The sequence below is a fragment of the Heptranchias perlo genome, chromosome 17, assembly GCF_035084215.1.
Source record: "Heptranchias perlo isolate sHepPer1 chromosome 17, sHepPer1.hap1, whole genome shotgun sequence".
In the NCBI taxonomy this organism is placed as follows: domain Eukaryota; kingdom Metazoa; phylum Chordata; class Chondrichthyes; order Hexanchiformes; family Hexanchidae; genus Heptranchias; species Heptranchias perlo.
The window spans coordinates 19,143,398-19,167,897 of record NC_090341.1 but is presented as its reverse complement, the minus strand read 5'-3'; the positions used below and the strand labels follow the sequence as shown (position 1 = coordinate 19,167,897).

Sequence of the window (24,500 nt, the reverse complement as noted above, 5' to 3'; positions counted from 1 at the left end):
CACTTGCAAGTAGGAATGTGAACATGTTTGTGGATACTTGGACACACTATTGTGCTCTATTGACACCGTGGTAAATGGAGAGAATCAGAGGTGAGAAAATGACATGCACAGTTGAGCAGCGTATTCTCACAAACTGTGGTGAATGTGGGTACTTTACCTTGTCTAGTCATGTGAGGTTACTAAACTTCTTCCAGTATCGGACAGCAGTCCAGGGAGCTGCAGAGGTAGCACACACTATCAGTGCCACCATCCTTCACTGCATTGCAGCCACTGATCTTGACAGTCTCGTGCCCTGCACATCAAATAGGCTTGCCTCTTCTGCCTCATTTTCTACAGATGGATCTTCATCTTACTGAGAAATGTGCTACCTGCTGCCAAAAAGGATCTTACTGACTTTGTGGTTTACTTCTTTGTCTTCCGTGCTGCCTGGCCCTTTAAGCTCCTGTAGAACCTCAAATCCTGGTGGGATTCCAGTGGGAGTTTGCCCAAGTTTATTTAAATTGGCCAGCCCCAGAATATCATTTAGGGTCAGCAACATACGTGTAAGGTGGGCAGAATCACTTCACCCAGCATAACAGCTGAGCGAAAGATCAAATGCTATCCTGCTTGCAGGTTTGCCTGTAACACTCGCACGTCTTTATGTGAAATATAGAATGAGTAATTATATAATGCTACCACTCATCCATTATCCTCTTGCGTGCGGCAGGAAAAGGTTGTTGAAAGTGCCCTGATCATGGTCATCTGACTGAGGGAAAGATATGTTACAGTTTACACACTACTCTTGATGAACTTGCCTGTGACTGCAGGGTTAAAATCAAGTAATTTCAACAGCTTTTTGTTTTTTCTGCTGTTGATAATTGATTAGAATAATAAGCACTGACGACATCACTGAGGGCCTTGGCTTGATACAGCTGCTTAGCCTGATAGTAGCATGAGGTACTTGAATCAATAGCAGTATATAGTCAATCACCCCAAGGTATTTCATCAGTCTTGATCAACTACCTATGTTAATTCAGCTCCCTTACACTAGCTGGTACACTGCAAGCCAATGCTCCCAATATTACCAGCTGTTATCACTTAAAACATAAAATCTACCAGCCAGATCGTCTTACCTCCACCAACAAAAAAAGAACTCTATAATTTATGCTGATTTTTTTTAATGAATTGACTGATGTTTCATGGCACTGATGCCTCAACTTTCTTTTTTAAAAGGCTGTGTGTCATTCAAGCCACTGGATTGGCGATACAGCATTCATGCCATTTCCAGTAACAACTGTATCCAAATAACCAGATACCAAACCACATTTGGAAAGTGACCAGATGGTATCAGCATTCTGGCTCTTTTTGCTTTCATTTGACACAGATTACAAGAAGCTAAACAAAAGTTATTGGTATGTGTACTACAGGTTCACTTTTTATTCCTGCGGAATTAAATGTTGAGACAAGTTTGATAGTTTGAACGCTATTAAGCCATTTTTAATTGTGTAAAAGGTAGCAAGTGATGCATGCAGATTACACCAGCATATACACAATACAGAAGCTTCAGGCATAAAGAATTGTAGGACAGGAAACAGACTTCAATTCAGTACAAAAAACATTTCAATGGAAGTGAAGTCAGTAGCTCCAATGATAAATTCTTCATATTCAATTAAAATTCATGACCATGTAACCTACTGGTTTGCACTGATTTAAAACAAAATAAACAAAAACTTTTACTTTGGGAGAAACAGTCAACAGTCAGAAATAATTGGAGACAGTGAAACTGTCCAAAGTATTTTTTTTAAGAGCTAGTAGCAACTTCAACAAAAAGTTCATGTCTGAGCCGTGTGGGATAAATGAAACATTTAGATTGTAAAGACACACACGGAACTCAAAAATATGTAACAACATTCAGTTCAGAAAGGTTTGGGATTATTGCTATTATTGCTAATGCGTTGATGATAATCTCCAGAGTTGTGTTCTAGGCTGAAAATGCCATGAACGTTTGCACATTTTCAATTCCAAAAAGGAATTAGGAGATAACATAGATTTATTAAAGACAAAATGCTTCTTAATTAAGCTGACTGCCATAATGAAAATCACAAAGAATTTTTGACCTGCGCCTGGGTGGCTGTTATTGCACTTCAGGATTATAATACGTGCTGGAAAGAGCTCTTGGATTATTTCTTCAATTTGCCACCAAAATATTAAACATCTTCCTTTTGGTTATGCAGACTGTTTTTCAGAAGCTTTCATCATCACTCATATCCCATATCTGAAAATAGAAAAGGAATTTACTTTGAGTGTTAATAGGAAAATAGTCATTAAGCTTTTGTACCAAGATCCAAAGCCAAGTATGAACGAAGGAGGCCCACCTAGCACATCCTTCCATAGAAATCTATAGTTCCCTATCACAGCATTTCTCTTGAATCACATCTATCTGGAATTTGTGTTTTACAAGTTTGTCCTGCAGTCATGGTTTAACTTGAAATAGCTCTCCAGATTAACCGTTTCTATTCCATTTACTATCCTGCATACATCTCATTCATTTCTCTTGAAGACTGAAGAGTCAGAGTTTTTTCTAACCTTTTGTCATAACTCAGTCCTAGGGATCAGCTTATGAACCTCTTCTGCATCACTTCCAGGCTTTGGATATTTCCCTTGTGGCCAGTGACCAGAACTAAAAGGTACTCGAGGTGCAACCTGATCAGGGCACTATTCAGCTTCATCAATGACTGCCTCGGACTTGCACTCTACTACCGTAGCAATGTAACCCAACATTCTGTTTCTTTTTGATTGCTGCCCTGCAATGACTGGATATGGCAAGCGTAGAGTGTACTATCCCTCCCAGATCTCTTTTAGCATCTCCTCGGGCTAGTTTGGCATTAGTCATTAAGTATGTTCCCCATTGTTCTTGCAATGTGTAATATCTTGCATATCTCTGTATTGAATTTAAATCTACCATAGTTCTGCCCACTTGCAAATTTGTCCAGGTCCTTCTGTAGTTCCTTGGTGTTTCATGAGAATTCGCCCCCTGTTTAGTATCATCTGCAAATTTAATTAACATGATTTGACCCTCAATCCAGAGGTGTCTGGCATTTAGTACCAAATGAGATACATTTTTCTTTCGTTCAATGCTATTTGCTTTGTAAATATATTAAGAAAGGGATTTTTACAGCAGTTATAATTTGGCAAGTCAAGATTTTTTTTGTGAAAATATCAATCTGATACAAATAACAGGACACAAATGTACTCACTCCTTGCCTTGAAAGAGTGGAGACAGATTCAAATGGCATCTGTGAGCAGACTCATTCAGATCAGTCACAATGTTCAAAACAGGAAATAAATTAGCTTAGAATTAATTCAGGATGAACGAATCATTCACAGTCTACTTCCTGTCAAGAGTTAAAAATAGTGAACAAATCTAAGGCACTGCAGAAATAGAAAATTATAAATGAACATCATTACATCCCAAACAAAGAAGAAAAGTTCACATAAGGGATTAATAAAAGGTGGTTTTTGTTTTGAAAAAGAGGAAAATGCCGGTGAATGCAGACGATTTGAATGTGATTACATCCTCACGGCAAGCTGATATCATCCACTCATTTTATGTGAATGTTCAGTTTTTAGCTGAGGACCACGAGCCGGATTAAACAAAAAATAGTAGCAGTGGTTCACTCCTTTGAACTAACACCATTTAATGACTTGAGAGATTTTGGTATTATTGTTTCCCACTTTCGATAGGCAGGGTAAATATGATTAAAAACGGCCTTCAGAAAGATCCAACTTATAATAGTCCACCTTAGTCTCTTGTCAGTGGGCTGGCCGGTACGCAACACTGACCAGATCCATCCACACTTTCAATTAGTCAGCTAGTCATCTTTATTGGTACCACAGTCTGTACTCAGAAACTAAAAGGGCTATTTATATTGCAAGCCAGGTCTTGGGAGAGCAGACCAAAAGCAACACTATCCTGAATTACCCTGGAGGGTGCATTGCAAGTCTCCTTCTGAACTAGTGGCATTCTAAAGGGAAATGCATGCAGAGCTGGGGCAAATCTGCCATCATACATGCACAGCATAATTGTATTGTGACATCCTCGACAGGCCTGGAGTGTAAATGTGATGACATCATGACTTAATGTCATCATGGGGGAGTGCCTACGTATTGTAAAGATCAGCGGCAGCTTCTTTAACCCAGGAAAAACAGGCCTCTTGCCCAAAGCATTATATTGCTATCTGACCGTCAGCTATAGGAGTCCAGGGTATAGGAGCGCTGGGTCCCAAGAACAATATAAAAGTCACTAAACAGTTGTCTTGGTTGGTAGACATTCAGTCTTTGAAATGCTAATGTGGCAAAGGATATTTTAATCACTTGTGGACTGATTCTATCTTTAGTGTTTTCTAAGTATGTGTACAATCAGTAACATGTCTCTTACTGCTTCTGTGAGCTACCTTACAGTAAACAAATCTATTATTTTGAGTTTGAAAGTAAAGATTTGGTGACACGCTATTTACCATCTTTCAAGGTAGACCGGAGAACATGGTGCATTCCCCACATGATCCTCAGTGTGATATACCGTAGGTAAGGGATATTTGTTAGTCCTATGACACTCAGCATACATAAAGATGCAGGTTTATGTTCATAGGCGAGTTGGTCTACTTATGGAAACTGCTTTTTTGCTAAGAAAACAGGAGTTGTGTGTGAGAAAACCTGAATTATAACACTGATGTCATCGCCTAATTTTACATGCTTATGCAGCTTGTGCTGGTGGGATTAACAAAAACAGCAGCAGTTCATTCCTTTGAACTAACACCAGTCTTTTAATCTATTCTTTGCTCAGGACGCAGTGTTGGTAGTGGAGAAAGTCTTGGATTTTAAAATCAGGAGCAGACCTTAATAAGTGTAGCCTGTGTACTTGTGCAGTGGCTATCAATAACAGACTATTCAAAATATTCTGAACTGTTGCAGAAATCAAAGTGACAGCAAGATAACAAAGATCGTTTAAAGCCTGAAGTTACCTAGAATCTGCTCAACAGTGTTTCTCCATTTTTTAAGGTGTTATTTGTACAACACTCTTATGAAATAAACCAAAAGATAACAAAACAATGGCCATGTATTTGGTGTCGAGCAAACAGCACTTATTACAACGGCATGAAAAAAAAATTCTGTGGTTATTCCAGAAAAACCTTTTAAGCATATTAACAATCTGTGGTTATTTTACATTTTTAAGACCTGCAAATGTTTGGAAGTGAGCCTGGTGGAAAGCTCTTTGGATGATAAACAGTTGTTGGATGAAGGGTAGAGTAAGTCCCAACAGGCACAGGTGGCATCAAAGCAGCCTGGATTCAAGGAAAAGAATTAACTCTTTTGTTAGAGAACACACCTGGGAACACACACTTTGTTTTGCTGCAGGTAATGACAGGTGAGAGTTCAATGAGATTTGTAATTCAGGAACATTGCTGCTGATAATGAAGACGTGACCCGTACATACACAAATCAGAATAGCAGCATGCACCTGGCATTAGCTTTGAAGATACTGAGGCTTTATTTTGATATGTTGTTATTTCAGACAAAACATCAAGTGATCTCAGAAAAAATTAATGCTGGTAGTTTCTGAACCAAAACTTAACTTATTGCGATCTACAGAAAACAATGTTATTGATCTTTCTGTTGGATGTCATAAAACAATTGTTTTCATTTTATGACATGTAGACACACAGAAATAATGGTGCTTTTGATTGTATTATTGATACTGGAGCTCTTCAAATGTCCAACAAACAAACATATCCCAAGTAAAATCAAGGGCTAAGACATAATTGAGATGGAAGTCCTGGAACAACAACAGCTTGCATGTATATTGCACTTTTAAGGTAGATAAATGCACCAAGGCATGAATATAATGGACGCTAAGCTACAGAAGGAAAGATTAAGAGGTTGAAGTGGGGATTGAGAGGGCAGTGTTACTGAGGTGGAAGTTAGTGATCTTTATGATAGCGAGGATATGGAGTTGAAAAATCAGCTCAGGGTGGAATAGGATGCTGAGGTTGCGAACAATCTGTGTCAGCCTGAGACAGTAGCCGGAAAGGAGGATGGAGTTTGTGGTGGGGGGTCAAAGGCGATGGCTTCAGTCTTCCCAATGTTTAGTTCAAGGAAATTATAATTCATCCAAGGATGGATGTCAGACAAACAGTCTAACAGCACAGGAGGCAGTGGAAAGGGTTGAGAGGTGGTGGAGAGGTAAGTTTGGGTGTCGTCGGCATACATGTGGAAGCTGACCCATGACTTTGGATAATATTGCCAAGGAGGGGGCATGTATATGAGGAAGAGGAGGTGGGCCAAGAATGAATTCTTGGAGGACTCTGGAGGTAACGGTACAGGTGTGGGAAGAGATGCCATTGATAGAGATGCACCGGCTACGCCTGAGTAAATAAGAGTGAAATCGAGCAAAGGTAATCCCATGTAGATGGACAATGAAGGAGAGGCATTGGAGGAGGATGATGTGGTTGACTGTGTTGAAGGCTACAGGACAGTCAAGGAGAACGAGGAGGGATAATGCCCCAAGGTCAATCACGGAGAATGTCATTAATAACTTTGATTAGGACCATTTTAGTGCTGTGCGAGGAGCAGAAGTTTGATTGGAGTGATTCAAAAAGGGAGTAGCAAGAGAGATGGGCACAAATCTGGATGGCAACAACACGTCCAAGGACCATGGAGGAAAGGGAGGTTGGAGATGGGGCAGTAGTTAGCGAGGAGTTAAGGGTGGGTTGTTTTTAGGAGGGGAGTGATAATAATAGTTCGGAAAGGTATGGTACAGTTCCTGAGGGAATCATTTACAATATTGGCTAAAATGGGGCCAGGAATGGAAGCTAGATGGCTGAAGCTTTAATGGGAATGGAGTGGTGTCTGAGTTATGAGGAAAGACTCAGGAAATTTAGGTATTTCAGCCTAGTAAGGAGGCATCCGAGAGGTGGTCTGAAAAGTATATATATATATATATATATATATATATATATGACTGTTAAGGGAATGGAAAAAGTAAACCCGTATATTGCAGGAGTAGAGCAAAGGGACACATGTTCAAACTAGTAAAGGTAATTTTAGGGCTGATGTCAGAAAATTCTTCACACAAAGAGTGGTCAACATGTGGAATAGAATTCCAGATAAAGTTCAGTGGAGACCAAAACATTGGAATCATTTAGGGGACAAGCTGGATATCACAATGGGGGGACTTTAGGATCTTTCTGAATGGATGAATTAAGATAAGATCATATGCTTTTCAACATATTTATAATTACAGCGTGCTTCAAAACTGAAAAGCAAAGGAGAAAACAAGACATTAAATGTAGGAAGATAAATAGATGGTATGGTTGGAGTGCTTGCCAATGAAATCTGATACAGTTGTGTAGAATAGACAATAGCAACAGATTAAAAGCAGCCATTTGGAACTGGGTTTCATACAAAAATGGATGTTTAATTTCTGCACAATTCCAAGAACTGGATTACAGAGACTATTCAAATTATTTTGAAACCTGTTATTTTCATTAGAATCAAAATATCCAATACAATCAGTACATAGCCATTTTATTCACATTTATTTGAATAAGGCAACAGCCAGATTTTTAGCATTTCCAGATCAGATTTGGGACTGAGATCAGATGTGAGATGTCTGCGACACAGGCCTGGGGTGACTTGCCCGCTGATCTTCTCTGCCTCTTTGTATAAAAATGACTCAACACCAAGCCCCAGAAAGACCTAGCCCAAGTGCATACATCACCGTGCAGAGAACAGGAAGCATGAAGCCACGCCCCCACAACCCATGCAGCATAGGGTCAACCAACTCACCATTTTATTTTATGAGAAAGAAGTCTTCAAAAACCTTAACCATTCCTCAGTTCCGTTTCAGTAAAATGAAGAATATAAACATAGTGTGTGTATGGCTGGAATGAGATTCCCTACATTTCTCCCTCGCTGTTAGTGGTGTTCAGCAAAGAGAGGGACTTTGAAGCAAGGACAAAAACGTAAACATTCAGTACAACTGAACAAATAATGGTGAATAATAAAATGTTTACAAAGATCCCGCATAAGCAAGGCATTATTCGCAACAGACTTCATTTGGATGGAAAAGGTACTTCTATTACTATTGGTTGCATGGTTCTAATTTTTGTCCTATAATTACAAAATCCAGGAGATATAGGTGTGTAAAGAGCCGGGCTTTCTGTACAAATAGGTCCATAAGATTTTTTAAAAATTCATTCATGGGATGAGGGCGTCGCTGGCCTTTACTACCCATCCTTAATTGCCCTTGAGAAGGTGGTGGTGAGCCGCCTTCTTGAACCGCTGCATTCCATGTGGTGAAGGTTCTCCCACAGTGCACAGGTAGGGAGTTCCAGGATTTTGACCCAGCGACGATGAAGGAACGGCAAAATATTTCCAAGTAAGGATGGTGTGTGACTTGAAGGGGAACGTGCAGGTGGTGGTGTTCCCATGCAACAGCTGCCCTTATCCTTCTAGGTGGTAGAGGTCACGGGTTTGGGAAGTGCTGTCGAGGAAGCCTTGGCGAGTTGCTGCAGTGCATCCTGTGGATGGTACACACTGCAGCCACTGTGCGCCGGTGGTGGAGGGAGTGAATGTTTAGGGTGGTGGATGGGGTGCCAATCAAGCGGGCTGCTTTGTCCTGGATGGTGTCGAGCTTCTTGAGTGTTGTTGGAGCTGCACTCATCCAGGCAAGTGGAGAGTATTCCATCACACTCCTGACTTGTGCCTTGTGGACGGTGGAAAGGCTTTGGGGAGTCAGGAGGTGAGTCACTCACCGCAGAATACCCAGCCTCTGACCTGCTCTCGTAGCCACAGTATTTATATGGCTGGTCCAGTTTAGTTTCTTGTCAATGGTGACGCCCAGGATGTTGATGGTGGGGGATTCAGCGATGGTAATGCCGTTGAATGTCAAGGGAAGGTGGTTAGACATTCTCTTGTTGGAGATGGTCATTGCCTGGCACTTGTCTGGTGTGAATGTTACTTGCAACTATCAGCACAAGCCTAGATGTTGTCCAGGTCTTGTTGCATGCGGGCACGGACTGATTCATTATCTGAGGGGTTGCAAATGCAACTGAACACTGCAATCATCTGCGAGCATCGCCATTTCTGACCTTATGATGGAGGAAAGGTCATTGATGAAGCAGCTGAAGATGGTTGGGCCTAGGACACTGCCCTGTGGAAATCCTGCAGTGATGTCCCGGAGCTGAGATGATTGGCCTCCAACAACCACTACCATCTTCCTTTGTGCTAGGTATGACTCCAGCCACTGGAGAGTTTTCCCCCTGATTCCCATTGACTTCAATTTTACTAGGGCTCCTTGATGCCACACTCAGTCAAATGCTGCCTTGATGTCAAGGGCAGTCGCTCTCACCTCACCTCTGGAATTTATCTCTTTTGTCCATGCTTGGACCAAGGCTGAAATCAAGTCTGGAGCCGAGTGGTCCTGGCGGAATCCAAACTGAGCATCGGTAAGCAGATTATTGGTGAGTAAGTGCTTGATAGCACTGTCGACGACACCTTCCATCACTGTTGATGATTGAGAGGAGACTGATGAGGCGGTAATTGGCCGGATTGGATTTGTCCTGCTTTTTGTGGACAGGACATACCTGGGCAATTTTCCACTTTGTCGGGTAGATGCCAGTGTTGTAGCTGTACTGGAACAGCTTGGCAAGGGGTGTGGCTAGTTCTGGAGCAAATGTCTTCAGCACTACAGCCGGAATGTTGTCGGGGCCCATAGCCTTTGCTGTATCCAGTGCACTCAGCCATTTCTTGATGTCACATGGAGTGAATCGAATTAGCTGAAGACTGGCTTCTGTGATGGTGGGATTCTCGGGAGGAGGTCGGGATGGATCATCCACTCAGCACTTCTGGCTAAAGGTGGTTGCAAACGCTTCAGCCTTGTCTTTTGCATTCACATGCTGGACTCCGCCATCGTTAAGGATGGGGATGTTCACGGAGCTGCCTCCTCCCGTTAGTTGTTTGTTTGACAACCACCATTCACAACTGGATGTGGCAGGACTGCAGAGCTTTGATCTGATCCATTGGTTGTGGAATCACTTAGCTCTGTCTATAGCATTCTGCTTCCGCTGTTTAGCAAGCATGTCGCCCTGTGTTGTAGCTTCACCAGGTTGGCACCTCATTTTTAAGTATGCCAGGTGCTGCTCCTTGCATGCTCTTCTACACTCCTCATTGAACCAGGGTTGGTCCCCTGGCTTGTTGGTAATAGTAGAGTGAGGGATATGCCGGGCCATGAGGTTACAAATTGTGGTGGAATATAATTCAGGTGCTGCTGATGGCCCAAAGTGCCTCATGGATGCCCAGTTTTGAGCTGCTAGATCTGTTCTGAATCTGTACCATTTGGCACTGTAGTAGTGCCACACAACACGTTGGACAGTGTCCTCAGTGTCAAAACGGGACTTCGTCTCCACAAGGACTGTGCAGTGGTCACTCCTACCAATACTGTCATGGACATATGCATCTGCGACAGGTAGATTGGTGAGGATGAGGTCAAGTAGGTTTTTCCCTTGTGTTGGTTCTCTCATCACCTGCTGCAGGCCCAGTCTGGCAGCTATGTCCTTCAGGACTTGGCCAGCTTGGTGAGCAGTGGTACTACTGAGCCACTCTTGTTGATAGGTATTGAAGACCACCGCACACCATGGCTGCAGTGTGTACCATCTACAAGATGCACTTACGCAACTTGTCAAGGCTTCTTCAACAGCACCTCCCAAACCCGCGACCTCTACCACCTAGAAGGACAGCAGGCGCATGGGAACACCACTACATGCACATTCACCTCCAAGTCACAAGCTATCTCGACTTGGAAATATATCGCCGTTCCTTCATTGTTGCTGGGTCAAAATCCTGGAACTCCCTATCTAACAGCACTGTGGGAGAACCTACACCACACAGACTGCAGCGGTTCAAGAAGGGGGCTCACCACCACCTTCTCAAGGGCAATTAGGGATGGGCTATAAATGCTGGCCATGCCGGTGACGCCCACATCCCAGGGCCATTCCCTCCTGACTGTATACCACTGTGCCACCACCTCTGGTGGGTCTGTCCTGCCGGTGGGACAGGACATACCCAAGGATGGTGATGTCTGGGACGTTGGCTGAAAGGTATGATTCTGTGAATGTGGCTATGTCAGGCTGTTGCTTAACTAGTCTGTGGGACAGCTCTCCCAATTTTGGCACAAGTCCCCAGGAGGAGGACTTTGCAGGGTCGACTTGGTTTGCCTTTGCCGTGTCCGGTGCCTAGTGGTCCGATGCCAGGTGGTCTGTCCAGTTTTATTCTTGAGACTTTTTGTAGCAGGATTGTACAACTGAGTGGCTTGCTAGGCCATTTCAGAGGGTAGTTAAAATCAACCACATTGCCTTGGATCTGGAGTCATTTATAGGCCAGACCGGGTAAGGACATTGGTGAACCAGATGGGTTTTTAACGACAATCCAGTAGTTTCATGCTCACCGTACTAGTTTTTTAATTCCAGATTTTATTTAATTATCTGAATTTAAATTCCTCATCTGCCGTGGCAGGATTTGAACTCATGACTCCGGTTTATTAGTCCAGGCCTCTGGATTACTAGTCCAGTAACAGAACCACTATGCTACCGTACCCAAGTTGCAAGTACTGAGGATTGTTTGGACTTGCCTCAGTAGAATAATATTGTTTATAAATCTGTGTTGGAAGATTTTCAATGCAGTCATTATGTAGACCTTCTGAAAATACATAATGATGCCGTTTGAAAAATAAATAATAATGCAATGTGGCTCTTTGATTGTAGGGTGCAATGTGTATACTTAGGGCACTTTTATGTTTTAGAATAATAAGATATTTAAGTGCAAGAAAAGCTGGGTGTACTGCATTTCACTTGCCATAAAGTATTAAAACCTAACAATAGGATTTGACTCTTTGATGCTAAGAATATGGATCATCCCGATGATCCAACGGTGGCGAAATTGGTCTTCGGAGGTAGTGCGAAACCGGCAGTAGCAAATCGGAAGCCTGTTTTACACTGCTCAATTTTCTTTTCCACTGATCAAGATTGGACCCCATTCAGCAGATTCAAGAACGAAATGATGTACGAACAATAAATACAAACTGGGATTTAATATCACAGGCTATACTTAATGTAAAACAGTTTGAACTGTTTATTTTATTAATTCTCCTTCTGTTGAAGATGCCAATGCCTTGCTGATGTATGTTTCCTGGTCTGTCTTAACAGTGAGTGGCAGCAGGCTATTGCATTTTGGGGATCTGTGCTCAATCCCAAACTCACCAGATTCTCACTAGAGACCCATGCAGTCGCACTTCCAGCAGGGATTGCTGGATAGCAATTAGCAGTGGGCATCCTAAACATTTTTCCCTTTCTAAATCAGTGGCACTGATACCAACTATAGCACTCCAGACACCATCCTGGATATCAATCCTGGCATCGTGTAGATCCATCTGGCTCAGGTACTGACTGACTTAACCAACTAAGCCATCAGCGGAAAGACCTTGAACTTCTTAATTATGACAAATTTTAGTGCAACATTTTCTTTTTGATTTTCTTCCAACGCTCTTTATCGTCCAACATTAGTGAATCATGTTTGGGTGGTCTTCCAGTACCTTGTCTAAGTAGCCAATCATCATGCACCAGTTTGTTATTGAATGCTGGCAGATTATTACTTGCAATTACCATAGCTGAGCCCAATCCTGTACTAGAATCATAGAACCTACAGCATAAAGGGAGACCATTTAGCCCATCGTGCATGGGCCTGCTCTTTGAAAGAGTCCCACTCCCCTGCTCTTTCCCCATAGCCCTGCAATTTTTTCCTCTCCAAGTATATATCCAATTCCCTTTTGAAATTTACTATTGAATCTGCTTCCACCACCATTTCAGGTAGTGCATTCTAGATCATAACAACTCACTGCGTAAAAAAAATTCTTCTGCCAATTATCTTAAATCAGTGTCCTCTGGCTAGTGACCCTCCTGCCAGTGGAAATAGTTTCTCCCTATCTACTTTATCAAAATCAGTCATAATTTTGAACACGTCTATTAAACCTCCCCTTAACCTTCTCTGCTCTAAGAATAACAACCCCAGCTTCTCTCGTCTCTCCACATAACTGAAGTCCTTCATCCCTGGTACCATTCTAGTAAATCTCTTCTGCACCCTCTCCAAGACTAATTCGATGTCAATGCACATGCACTTCAAATAGGATCGCTGGATAATGATCACTAGTAAAAACCATTGCTAACTTTCCCTCCTCTAGCCCCAGGGCAACTGAAGCCAACCATAACTACCAAGCCATACAGTTTTACTTTTAAGAGCATGTTATTTTACAAATTATTCTAGATTTCAATTTGTGTTGTGGGGGAATTCAATTATAAATCTTCACATTCAATTTTTTAGTCACATACGTTCTTCAGTAAAGCCCCAGAGCGACTATGTATTGTTAGATTAAATGAAAATGCACTAGCTTATTAAAAATAGGATAAAACACATCCAATAGGGCAGTCAGAGGAGGACAGCGCCCTGTTTTTCCACTTAAAATAAAGTGATCTAAACTAGCCCCAACATTAAGCTTTTCAATGGCAACACATTAAGAGGTACCACCACCTGACCTAATCTATCTTGGTGATCCTATTTCTGGAAATTCACAGATTAGAAGTTATTGCAACATTTTAGCATTTCACAGAAACAATTCTTTGCTGTTCAGTCTCATCCAATACACATCAGTCCAGTGTGGATAGCTTATGTAAGGAATTGTGAAAATTCTGTTAATGTATTATGAATCTCCATTAATAAAGTAACCAAACTATTCCACACCCATTTAAACTGCTTAGGGTTTAAAAACTTACTGCAGTTAATTTTTACTGACCATGCAAATATTTCATGTAACATTAGCTGATCATTATGACTGAACAAAAAGCAATCTTATTGTCAAATCAATCGTATTACACTAGACGATGCAGGCAAGAGAATTCCATGCCCCTATCATTACATTCCGAACAAAGTAGATACAATTTCTTTTTAGTTGGAGCATGATATAGTTTGACTGATTTATATGAAGGCAGTACACAGCATCCTTAAGAAGTTCTCATCATTACACAGACCACAACATAATAACATGCAACATACTTTAAATGCTATCCATTTAGGTCTGCTTTACAAAATTCCATTTTTTAAGTAATGATGTTTCCCCTGCAATTTTTTTCTTCCTCTCCTTAAGGAATTGGCTCTTGGTGACATATCAATTCAGAGATCGCCCTCCAGCTCTAGTACCTTGCCCAGGTGACCATTCTTCATGGTAGCCTGGACAGCTTATGAGCCCAAAATGGTCCTTACCAGAATGTTTGCATATGTTCACTTTCCCAGAGGTCAGTTAGCGACCAGGTGCAAGAAACCTGGCTGTTTTCCTCATCTCTAGCCAAAGGGCACTAAAGCCAATCGTAATGCCTGCACTACGGCCCCAGCTCAGAGGAACTGTAGATGTAATATTTCTAAACCTAAGTCAGTTAGTTAATTTTTAAAAATCGCTAATCATTTCAGGAGGACGGAAATGGCAGCAGATAAACAATTCTACACAGGCTGCTTTGGATTGGCATGTAAAGAGCAAGCTTTATCAAGCCACCTTTAAATTGCACCCAGTAGTGCTGTTCCTTTGAAGTGCCCTTATAAATGCCCTGGTGTATTGTGTCACCCTGTAGCAGTTACAGCATAGCAGGTACCAACACTGTATTTCATTAAACAGATGTTTACAAAAATAAAAGAGTAGCCGTAGTGTTTCTGAAACTGAGCGTAAACATGGACCAGTTGGGCTGAATGGCCTGTTTCTGTGCTGTACATTTTATGTAAATAAAAAAAATGAATTTAGGTCACAGCAGTTTTCAGGTCTGTATTTGCCCTTTGGCCATTGCCATCTGCTGGATGGTTCCCAAAAGGCACATGCCCTCATTAAACATTGTATGGGAACTGATTGCAAGGATTTCAATAAATTGAGTGATTTTGGATCCAAGCCAAGAGGAAATAAATTCTTCACCTGTCTTTGGAAATTGAAAGATTACATTGTTCCCATTAATAAATAGTTGTAGTAAATGTTAACAACAATTAAGCAGAATGACTATTCAAATACTGCAACTCGAGAGCTCAGTGAAAGAAGCTTGAATATATAGCAGGTTTGCTAGCATATAGTATAGTCAGTCAAATGGCTTTGCCAAGAAATATTAAAAAGGGCAGTCACATATAGGTAACGATATTTTACTAGAGTAACAGGTATAAAGAAATGAAAATGTAATTCACATGGCAACAGATTTTAAAAGATGCCTCAGTGTTGCACTGGTGATGTAATGAGCATTTGTCTACAATATCAGTCTTTCAGTCTTTTTTCTTTACCTCATTACCAATGTCTATGTGTAGTTAACTATATACATGTCCAATTCAAGTAATCATATTGATGGTGGTAAAATTGCTAATTTCACCTTTATTTAATTGCAACATCTAAAAGTCAAAGTACTCTACACACAAATATTTGTATAATTCATTATATTATTCCTTACTTTTCCCATTCCTTTTAAACCTCTCTAAGCCACGCATCATTCACCAACTATAAGCACAAGCAGTAACCTGTGCCAAGGCCTCTGCCAACAATGAGCTTAAGTCAGCTACACAAATGTTCCGAGAACAGCATGGGGTGGCTGACCCTTCTCTGCTACCTGGCTGCAACTCTTTAACCCAACTCCACCATGCTACCATGAGTTGAGATTGAAAATGTGAGCATTGAACCCAAGTTGTGGCACAATGTACTTGTGGTAAGCCAATGTATTGAGCTATCTTTTTTGGTTAAAGGTCATTTTTATTAAAATCGATGCAAAGAGGAGTATTCCAGTTTCTAAGGTCAGACCTGCCAATTTAGGCAGCATTAAAAGAAGAAAGACTTGCAAAGCGGCAGTGGACCTGAGCGGCAGAAGACTGAGAGTGGGGAATAAAAGCAGCAGCAGGCCTGCAACAAGAGAAAACTACTGTGCGACGTCACAGGTGAGTCAGAGAGGTGAGCACAGTAAAAAAGGAGACACCGAGAGCGGGAGGAGAGTCTGAGAGGGGAACGCAGTGTAAATCTAAGGCAAGTCATGGCAGCACAGCTCGCACCCGTGATATGCTGCTCCTGCACTATGTGTGAAGTCATGGATGCTACCAGTGTCCCTGGCGACCATGTGTGCAGGAAGTGTGTCCAGCTGCAGCTACTGGCTAACCGCATTTCGGAGCTGGAGCTGCGGGTGGATTCACTGTGGAGCATCCGTGATGCTGAGACTATCGTGGATAGCACGTTCAGTGAGGTGGTCACACCACAGGTAAAGATTGCACAGACAGAAAGGAAATGGGTGACCGCCAGGCAGAGTAAAAGGACTAGGCAGGTAGAGCAGGAGTCCCCTGGGACCATCTCCCTCTCAAACAGATATACCGCTTTGGATACTGTTGGGGGAGATGGCTTATCAGGGGAAAGCAGCAAGAGCCAAGTTCGTGGCACCACGGGTGGCTTTGCTGCACAGGAGGGGAGGAAGAAGAGTGGCAGGGCTATAGTGATAGGGGATTCAATTGTAACAGGAACAGATAGGCGTTTCTGTGGCCGCAAACGTGACTCCTGGATGGTATGTTGCCTCCCTGGTGCTAGGGTCAATGATGTTGCGGAGCGGCTGCAGGACATTCTGGAGGGGGAGGGTGAACAGCCAGTAGTCGTGGTCCATATCGGTACCAACGACATAGGCAAAAAAAGGGATGAGGTCCTGCAAGGTGAATTTAAGGAGTTAGGAGATAAATTAAAAAGCAGGACTTCAAAAGGTAGTGATCTCAGGATTACTATCAGTGCCACATGCTAGCGAGTATAGGAACAGGAAAATAGACCAGATGAATACGTGGCTGCAGGGATGGTGTAGGAGGGAGGGATTTAGATTCCTGGGACATTGGGACCGGTTCTGGGGAAGGTGGGACCTGTACAAGCGGGACAGGTTACACCCAAGCAGGACCGGGACCAATGTCCTCGCGGGGGTGTTTGCTAGTGCTGTTGGGGAAGGTTTAAACTAGAGTGGCAGGGGGATGGGAACCCGAGCGGGGAGACAGAAGGGAGTAAAGTTGAGAGCAGCAAGAGGGGAAGACCCAGGGGAAATTTACAATACAAATAGTACAAACAGTTGTTCAAGAACAAATGAAAGGGAAAAGCGTAGAGCAGCAGAAAGAAAGTGTACTTTAGACACGACAGATAAAGTGAAAACTAGAAGGCGTAAGGCGATTAACCCAGCATCAAAGCTGAAGGTCAGGCTAGGGTGTGTGGCCCAACTAAGAGTTCTATGTACAAATGCATGGAGTATAAGGAATAAATTAAATGAACTACAGGTTCAAATTCAAATTGGAGGGTATGACATGATAGCTATTACAGAGACATGGCAGCAGGATGGTCAGGATTCAGAACTGAATATACCGGGTTATAAGGTCTACAGGTGAGACAGGGAAAATGGAAGAGGGGGAGGAGTAGCCTTAATGATTAGAGATGAAATCACTTCAATGATAAAGGAGGATATAACGAGAGGTAAGCAGCCAACAGAGACCTTATGGGTTGAATTGAGAAATAGGAAAGGATCTAAGACTATAGTGGGAATTGTGTATAGGATCCCTGGCAGCAGCTCTGAAGTGCTAGATTGTAAAAATGCAGAGATTAGACAAGCGTATAATAAAGGCACGGTGGTCTTAATGGGAGACTTTAACCTTCACATAGATTGGGAAAAGCAGACTAGCAACTGTCAGAAAGGTAGTGAATTTCTTGAGTGTGTCCGGGATAGTTTTCTACAGCAGTATGTCCTAGAGGCAACAAGGGGGCAAGCCATACTAGATTTAGTAATGAGTAATGAACCAGATTTAGTTAACGGCTTAACTGTATGCAAACATCTATCCAATAGCGATCATAACATGATCAAGTTCAATGTAGTGTTTGAAAGGGAAAAAAAGTGAGTCAGCTGCTAAGATTCTAGACTGGGTAAGGCCGACTTCAATGGGATGAGACAGAGACTGTCCACAGTAAACTGGGCAAATCTATTAATGGGTAAAACGACTGATGATCAGTGGGAAATGTTTAAAGAAACATTTAACGTGATACAGAATCGTTTATACCCCTGAAGGGCAAGAACTCTACTTGCCAAAAAAACAATCATGGACAACTAAAGAGGTAAGGGACAGAATGAGACATAAGGAAAGGGCATACAAAAAGGCAAAAAATGGCACAAATCCTGGCGAATGGGAAAGATACAAAGATCAACAAAGGGTCACAAAACAGATAGTAAGAGCTACAAAAAGAGCGTATGAAAAGAATCTTGCAAGGGATATCAAAACCAATACGAAGAACTTTTATAGTAACATTAGGTAAAAGAGGGTGGTCAGGAGCAGTGTTGGCTCCTTAAAAACTGAAAGTAGGGATATTGTCATTGACAATGGGGAAATGGCGGACATATTGAACGATTACTTTGTGTCAGTATTTACAGTAGAAAAAGAGGATAGCATGCCGGAAATCCCAAGAAAACTAATATTGAATCGGGGACAGGGACTCGATAAAAATAATATAAATAAAGCAACAGTAATGAAGAAAATAATAGCACAAAAGAGTGACAAATCCCCAGGACCAGATGGTTTCCATCCCAGGGTTTTAAAGGAAGTAGGTGAGCACATTGCAGATGCCCTAACTATAATCTTTCAAAGTTCTCTAGATTGGAAAATTGCACATGTCACTCTGCTTTTTAAGAAAGGAGAGAGAGGGAAATCAGGGAATTATAGACCAGTTAGCCTAACATCTGTTGTGGGGAAAATGCTGGAGTCTATAATTAAGGATAGGGTGACTGAACAACTCAAGAATTTTCAGTTAATCAGAGAGAGCCAGCATGGATTTGTGAAAGGTAGGTCGTGCCTGATAAACCTGCACTGAATTTTTTGAAGAGGTGACTAAAGTAGTGGACAGGGGAATGTCAATGGGTGTTATTTATATGGACTTCCAGAAGGCATTTGATAAGGTCCCACATAAGAGACTGTTAGCTAAGATAGAAGCCCATGGAATCGAGGGAAAAGTACGGACTTGGTTAGGAAGTTGGCTGAGCGAAAGGCGACAGAGAGTCGGGATAATGGGTAGGCACTCACATTGGCAGGATGTGACTAGTGGAGTCCTGCAGGAATCTGTCTTGGGGCCTCAATTATTCACAATATTTATTAACGACTTAGATGAAGACTTAGAAAGTCTCATATCTAAGTTTGCCGATGCCACAAAGATTGGTGGCATTGTAAGCAGTGTAGATGAAAACATAAAATTGATAGATTAGGCGAATGGGCAAAACTGTGGCAAATGGAATTCAATGTAGACAAATGTGAGGTCATCCACTTTGGATCAAAAAAGGACAGAACAGGGTACTTTCTAAATGGTAAAAAGTTAAAAACAGTGGATGTCCAAAGGGACCTAGGGGTTCAGGTACATCGATCATTGAAGTGTCATGAACAGGTGCAGAAAATAATCAATAAGGCTAATGGAATGCTGGCCTTTATATCTAGAGGACTAGAGTACAAGGGGGCAGAAGTTATGCTGCAGCTTTACAGCACCTGGAGTACTGTGAGCAGTTCTGGGCACCGCACCTTCGGAAGGACATATTGGCCTTGGAGGGAGTGCAGCGTAGGTTTACTAGAATGATACCCGGACTTCAAGGGTTAAGTTACGAGGAGAGATTACACAAATTGGGGTTGTATTCTCTGGAGTTTAGAAGGTTAAGGGGTGATCTGATCGAAGTTTATAAGATATTAAGGGGAACAGATAGGGTGGATAGAGATAAACTATTTCCGCTGGTTGGGGATTCTAGGAGTAGGGGGCACAGTCTAAAAATTAGAGCCAGACCTTTCAGGAGTGAGATTAGAAAACATTTCTACACACAAAGGGTGGTAGAAGTTTGGAACTCTCTTCCGCAAACGGCAATTGATACTAGCTCAATTGCTAAATTTAAATCTGAGATAGATAGCTTTTTGGCAATCAAAGGTATTAAGGGATATGGGCCAAAGGCAGGTATATGGAGTTAGATCACAGGTCAGCCATGATCTTATCAAATGGCGGAGCAGGCACGAGGGGCTGAATGGCCTACTCCTGTTCCTATGTTTCCTATTTATATAGCGCCCTTCACAATCTCAAGATGTCCCAAAATGCTTTACAACCAATAGAGTACTTTAAAAGTGTAGTCACTGTTGCAATATAGGAAACGCAGCAGCCAATTTGCAAACAGCAAGCTCACAAACAGCAATGAAATAAATGACCAGATCATCTGTTTCAGGTGTTGATTGAGGGATAAATGTTGACCAGGACATTGGGAGAACTCCCCTGCTCTTTGTCGGATAGTGCCGTGGGATCTTTTACGTCCACCCGAGAGGGCAGACAGGGCCTCGGTTTAACGTCTCATCCAAAAGAAGGCACCTCCGACAGTGCAGCACTCCCTCTGTACTGCACTTAAGTGTCAATCTTGATTAGGTGTTCAAATCTCTGAAGTGGGACTTGAACCCACAATCTTCTGACTCAGAGGCGAGAGTGCTACCACTGAGCCATGGTACACTGTGTTGCAGCTCCAGAACACAGGTGCCTGGGCCAGCATTCCCTACAAGTTGAGTTTCCAATCTAAGTTGTGCTACTATCCAGGCACATTTAGGGACCAGCAGCTCCCCAGAAGGAGGAAAAGGAAAATCCAAAGAGTTATTTCCCTGAGATATTCTTGTACACCTTTTGGAACAACATGGCAAAAGCCTGGGAGAAGGTTGTCTGTCTCTTGGGCAGTACATGATGTGAATTCAGGATGGCTCAGAAGATTGGATGGAGAAAAAAAATCTAAGAAACTTAACTAGCCACTGTACAAGTCCTTAATGCTGCATCTTCCCTGAACATAGTGCTGGAATAAGTACAATAGACTCACTTCCTTGTCTGCCACTATACTTACCTCAGAGGTGGGTAAGACTGAAACTTGAAAATTTGCCATTTACCAACACTTTAACATTAGGTTTAAAGGGGCAAGTAATGTAAAGGTAAATATTTTCAATATTAAAGACCCTACCACTTTACATTATTTTCAGAGAGACAGTTGAATGGCTCCTCTGGAAAGTGCAGAAATCATTCCAATGGCGGGAATGTACTCTTGCAACATGAACCAGAGCATCTGACAGGCATGTGTCAGCTATCTTGGGGATCAGAGGAGTGCGCATCTGCTACCCTGGGAAATCCCAGGAGGGTATGTATGTTCCTCAGAGAGAACCAGAGATGAGTGTGTCCTCTAGCTTGAAGGAATGTGAGATGAGCAGATGTGCTATCCTGTGGGATCTGTAAGCAGCATGTCTGTTAACCCTTCAATGCACTGATAAAAAGCACAATTCATCTTCTGGCAAGTATGACCAGTGAGTTTTTCCCTCCGTCCTTTATCGTCGCTTTCAGTTTTCACAGTCAAAGTTCATTTAATTTATGTTAAGGGCTCTACTGGATGGTGCAAGATATACATTCATTATTAGTCCCTGGGATTAAATCTACCCCAGACAGTTGGGATGAAAGTCTCCTCTATCCGCCAGCTCTGAGGGTTTAAATTAATTGAGTTTGTGGGCAGTCTCAAACTTGTTTCAAATTTGCATCAAGTCCAGAGCATAAAACAACCTGTATTTGGCAATAACATCACTGAAAAAGGGAACAAAATGATGTCAGTGTGGAAAATGCAAATCTGTTGTACTGGTGTACTAGGGACACTCCTCTGAAGTTGGTGTTAAGATGCATTGTTGCAGCATAGTAGAGGGAGCTTCACTCTGCAGCTGGCTCATGCTTTTCTTGGTCTAAGATACTTGACAGATATTGGGCAGAAGAAGTGTAAAAATGCTCAGTTCTTCAGGCACTCCCATTTCGCATATTGACAATCACAAAGGTTACAGCACTCACTGGTTGAACGCTGAAAGACGCCCTAGTAAGAACGGGATATGACGCTCGACTCATCGATCGACAGTTCCGACGGGCCACAGCAAAAAATCGCATAGACCTCCTCAGGAGACTAACACGGGACGCAACCAACAGAGTACCCTTTGTCGTCCAGTACTTCCCCGGAGCGGAGAAACTACGCCATGTTCTCCGCAGCCTTCAACATGTCATCAATGAGGACAAACACCTCGCTATGGCCATCCCCACACCTCCACTACTCGCCTTTAAACAGCCACCCAACCTCAAACAGACCATCGTTCGCAGCAAACTACCTAGCTTTCAAGAGAACAGCGTCCACGACGCCACACAACCCTGCCACGGTAACCTCTGCAAGACATGCCAGATCATCGACACAGATACCACCATCACATGAGATGACACCACCCACCAGGTGCATGGTTCATACTCCTGTGACTCGGCCAACGTTGTCTACCTCATACGTTGCAGGAAAGGATGCCCCAGAGCATGGTACATTGGCGAGACCATGCAGACGCTGCGACAACGGATGAACGGACACCGCGCAACAATCGCCAAACAGGAGGGTTCCCTCCCAGTCGGGGAACACTTCAGCAGTCATGGACATTCATCCACCGACCTTCGGGTAAGCGTACTCCAAGGCGGCCTTCGAGACACACGACAACGCAAAATCGTCGAGCAGAAATTGATAGCCAAGTTCCGCACCCATGAGGACGGCCTCAACCGGGATCTTGGGTTCATGTCACGCTACACGTTACCCCACCAGCGAACAAATGTTATCTGTTTTTAATATAATGGGTCATTTGCTGGCTCTCTCTGCCTTCCGGATGTTTCTGCCTCTCTCTGTGTTTTTTTTTTCTCTGTTTTTTTTCCCTGTTTGTTTTTTTGTTGAATGTGTATTCGGGGGTTCTGCAGGTAACACCTCTCTGTCTGAACACGGTGATTGCCTTGGCAACGGGCAGTTGCAGGGGCAGTCTGTAAACACCATGTATTGTTCAATATGTATAAATGCGTAGGCTTCAAGGAGCTCTTGAAACATTTGCCTGAGGAAGGAGAAAATCTCCGAAAGCTTGTGAATTTAAAATAAAATTGCTGGACTATAACTTGGTGTTGTAAAATTGTTTACAATTGTCAACCCCAGTCCATCACCGGCATCTCCACATCATGGTTGAATCAAGTAATTCCTTCCTGGATTGGGGAAAGAGCTGATGAAATGAGGTGTGCAGGAATACGCCCAGGAAAGTTCAATCCAATTGCATTTCTAAGTCTTAATTATTCACTAACTTCCTTCAGTAAAAAAAAATACTTATTGGGTCAGTATATTGTTGTGAAAGGTTTTATTTTAGTTTAATGTTGAAGGGTGTTGTTGCCGGCAAACATAGACTTAGCACCCCAGGTGCCAATGTGATTTTTGAGTGCCATAGGGATTCTTCCTGGAATTAGTACCTTGTGGCCAGAATCAAATTGCTGAATTCTAAGAAACTACTTACTCTCATGCAAAACATTACTAACTAAACAAAAGATACCAGTGCCAAGAACGACATCAATCTAATCATTTGCACAGTTTAAAACATATTTTTAGAATAGCAGGGGCGAATATGGCACTAACGTCATAAAAATCATCTATGAGAAATTTCTCTTTATTTTAGTTGGCATTGAGTAACTTCATTCAAATAAACATTTGCAGATTAATAACCAGAATTGTTTTCTTGGGACGGTTGGTAGGTAAATATTAAATGAGGTGTCAATTTAAAAGGTTCCTGCTTACTGCTTTCTATCCATCAACACCATTGCAATGGACTAAAGTTTGCATCTGTCCTCATTCTTGTTCCGCTCTAGTTTACTTGCAACTTTCTGTACACATGAATCATTTTTATTAAAGTGCTGACTCTTAATCTGAGGTATAAAATAAACCAAAGGTTTTGATAAAATCCTCAAACAAATTAGCTTGTATTATTTCACAGTTGCTAATTAATGCACCTAAAAAAATGTCCTGGAGGAGGTAACTATTATCCTCTATGTTGCTGTGACGAAGGGTCTCCCACCTGAAATCTTAAACTTTCTTCCTTTTTCAGATGGCAACTGACTTGCTGTGCATTTCCAAGTTTTGCTTCAGGACTTTCATCATTCAGTTTTCCTTTCCTTTTTTCTCTATCCACTACTCCCCACTTCCCTCAACAGTTTAGTTAGAAGAACAAAGGAGGAGCAAGTTAATCATTTTTTCCATAAACCAGAACAATACTGCTCACCTGTACCTTAGAACAGAATGTGAAACATTACTGATTCAAAAGAAAGAAGATACTCACTCAGATCATTGCACTTGTGATCTTTTCATAACCAAGGACCTTTCCAATAACCCAAGAACTGCTGTAAGAATCATCAATTGTGAAAAGCATTGTACTACATCAGTCTCCAGTGATTACATTATTTACACAATAACTAGCATTTATATAGCACCTTTAAGGTCCCACAGCACTTCACAAATAGGTGCAAGGAAAATGGACACATTGCTAGG

General features: G+C 42.2%; 1 protein-coding gene across 2 annotated transcripts in view; it reads right to left on the bottom strand.

Annotated features, from left to right (window-relative positions):
• Positions 1 to 1,446: 1,446 nt before the first annotated feature.
• Positions 1,447 to 24,500, bottom strand: part of atg7 (ATG7 autophagy related 7 homolog (S. cerevisiae)) — a 137,554-nt gene continuing 114,500 nt past the window's right edge. Inside the window, exons 18-19 of one of the 2 annotated variants that reach the window (XM_067998650.1) lie at positions 24,292 to 24,352; positions 1,447 to 2,254 (exon numbers count right to left, since the gene is read on the bottom strand). In XM_067998650.1, the coding sequence (XP_067854751.1) occupies positions 24,317 to 24,352 (36 nt within the window). In that variant the 3' untranslated portion in view covers positions 1,447 to 2,254; positions 24,292 to 24,316. The remainder of the gene's footprint in view (positions 2,255 to 24,291; positions 24,353 to 24,500) is intronic. The other variant, XM_067998651.1, reaches the window with a different exon arrangement.